Raw genomic sequence first — 2,204 nt, forward strand, 5'->3', positions numbered from 1 at the left:
TCAGCTCCTCCCTTTTTAAGGCGGTGGCAATGCAGCTGGATAGAAGCCAGCGTAATTCTACTTCTTGGCCGCCTATCAAACGCATTAAGGAGTTTTGTGCAAATAATGAAATATAGATGCGTTTCGTATCTATCCCGTCGACCGCTTCAGCCAGCATGTCAGGAGGCGAGTCTTGCCTGAGGAGTGCGATCAACCAGGTCGGCCGCCTGTAGGGAGTCGAGGACGTCGGGAATCTGGCAGCAAAAAGTCCAAAACTTCTCTACGCCTCACCTCCGTCGTCCATGACGAAATTATAGGCGGTTCCGTCCCAAATCTTCTTGCTTTGTCAACATTGTTCCCAACGGGTATCATACGTTTCACAATGCTGTCCTGGACTCAGCTAACCCTGGTCACTGATCTTCTGACTTCTCGAATTGGGGGAGATCGATGGGGATGCTGCTCCCTTTGAGTGGGAGTGGCCGTGTGTGTTAGACGTGTGTGTTAGACGCATTAGTTTTGTGATCAGGGTGTGAAATACAATGTGCTGCAAAATAAATCCGAAGAGTCCTGACTGAGATAGATGCTCCTCGTACCTCGCTCGCCATGTCATATTAAATCCAGTATGTCGACGGTTTCAGGAGGTGAGTCTTGCCTGAGGAGTGCGATCAACCCCTCCGCAAAGATGGCCTTCAACTGGTGCTTGGCGAGGAACCGAGAGACGCTCTCCTCGGGCGATCCAACGCCAGGTGAGTATCGTAGAGTGGCACTGACATCTTCTTTAATCTGAACGGATATTTTGACATCCGCCGCTTTGGAAGTCGAGAAATCCGGTCGGCTGCGTCTTGTAGAATCCGTTGGCAATCGCTTGCTGTTCTCTGCGGGGGCGACCGTGGACATTAAGGAGTCTTCGACCAGCCGTCTTTGTCTTCCGCCTAAGGGAGCGTAGTGTGCCGAATATCCCGTGTGACCGGATATGGAATCACCTGTGCGTGATTGAAGGCCTGTCATACGGAAATCTCGTGGCCGCTCCTCAGGTATAGGGTTAAGAGTGGACATTTGAGTCGGCTTGGTCCGTTTCTGTGGAACCCAGACCGAGTCTCGCAGCAATGTTCCACTCTCTAAAATCTGCCGTTGCAGTTTGGTTGCTCTTTGGTAGCGGACTGACTGCTCAAGGCCTTTGGTCTGCGGAAAGGCATCATTGACAAATGCGTCAGCTTCCGGCACTGGCTCCTTTGTGGCCGGAGCTCTTCGTTCCGCCACACGTGACTTCATTCGAGAGAGAGGGTCCTTGATCGGAGTCACAACTTCTATCATCGACTCCGTAATCTTTTCCGTTGTCTTCTCTCGAACACGAGAGGGTAGCGTCGCCTCCAACAGTTGAGAGCAGTCCAAAGTCGAGCTCAAGACACTGATAATAGGGGGTGCCTCGTGAAATTTGACATTGGCTAAATACCCGTGCTTGTCGCATGCAGCTCGGCAGGAGACCCCCAGTACATGGGGGCCAACCAGACGCCATTTCTGCAGCTCCAGGTCTGTCCACATGGGATCAGAACTCTTCACTCCGTCGTCATGAGTGTCCAGAGCGACGCGGACGTAAAGGAGCAGGTCAATCTGACGATGCTTACGATTCCCCGGGGATGGAAGATGTGGCAAGATGAGCTGTTTTGTCATTCCGTCCACGAAGAACTGCTCATAGTCGTCCTTGAGCTCTTCGCTGCCGCTACCTTCTCTAGTCAGTACCAGACAGGGAAGTTTTTCGCTGTCCAAAAATGGCTTTACGAAGGCTGCCAGGGACGGGATGTTCCTCAATGTCGCCAGCAACGAGTCGTTCCACTTCCACTGAAGGAATAAAGCACCTGACGCGTAGAGACTCAGATTCAGCCTTATCAATTGCTTGTCCTGTTGTTGGTCTTGCCCCTGGAAACTCGTAGAGGCGGTCTTCTTCTTCGTGTACTCAGTCTTGGAGGAGAAGAATGATGAGTCGAGGCCTGAACCTGAGCTCGGGCTGGACGGTTTCAGAGGGCTGCATGCCTTGTCCGCCTTTGGTCGCCTTTCCTTGGACTTCTCACGCATGAGGAAACTCTTCCGACCCTGGGAGATGATCGACTCGATAGAGTCGGACATCCCATCCTTCGCTTTTTGACGGGAATCGCCACGCGTCTTGCGTTTGTGGCGACTGGAGGCGCTCGAAGAACGCTTCTCCGGAACGGAATCCTGTTTGGTAT

At 52.5% G+C, this 2,204-nt stretch overlaps 1 protein-coding gene across 1 annotated transcript; it reads right to left on the reverse strand.

The window, feature by feature from the left end:
* Positions 1-585: 585 nt before the first annotated feature.
* KVP17_004266 (uncharacterized protein) lies at positions 586-2,103 on the reverse strand (the record flags this gene model as incomplete). The annotated part of the gene is made up of 1 exon (XM_068522304.1): positions 586-2,103. The coding sequence occupies one exon, from the start codon at positions 2,101-2,103 to the stop codon at positions 586-588; it is 1,518 nt and encodes a 505-aa protein (XP_068374471.1).
* Positions 2,104-2,204: the final 101 nt, after the last annotated feature.

The sequence above is a fragment of a genome (genome assembly GCF_019968985.1).
Source record: "MAG: Porospora cf. gigantea B chromosome Unknown PgB_NODE_4050_length_2322_cov_100.005, whole genome shotgun sequence".
NCBI lineage: Eukaryota > Apicomplexa > Conoidasida > Eugregarinorida > Porosporidae > Porospora > Porospora cf. gigantea B.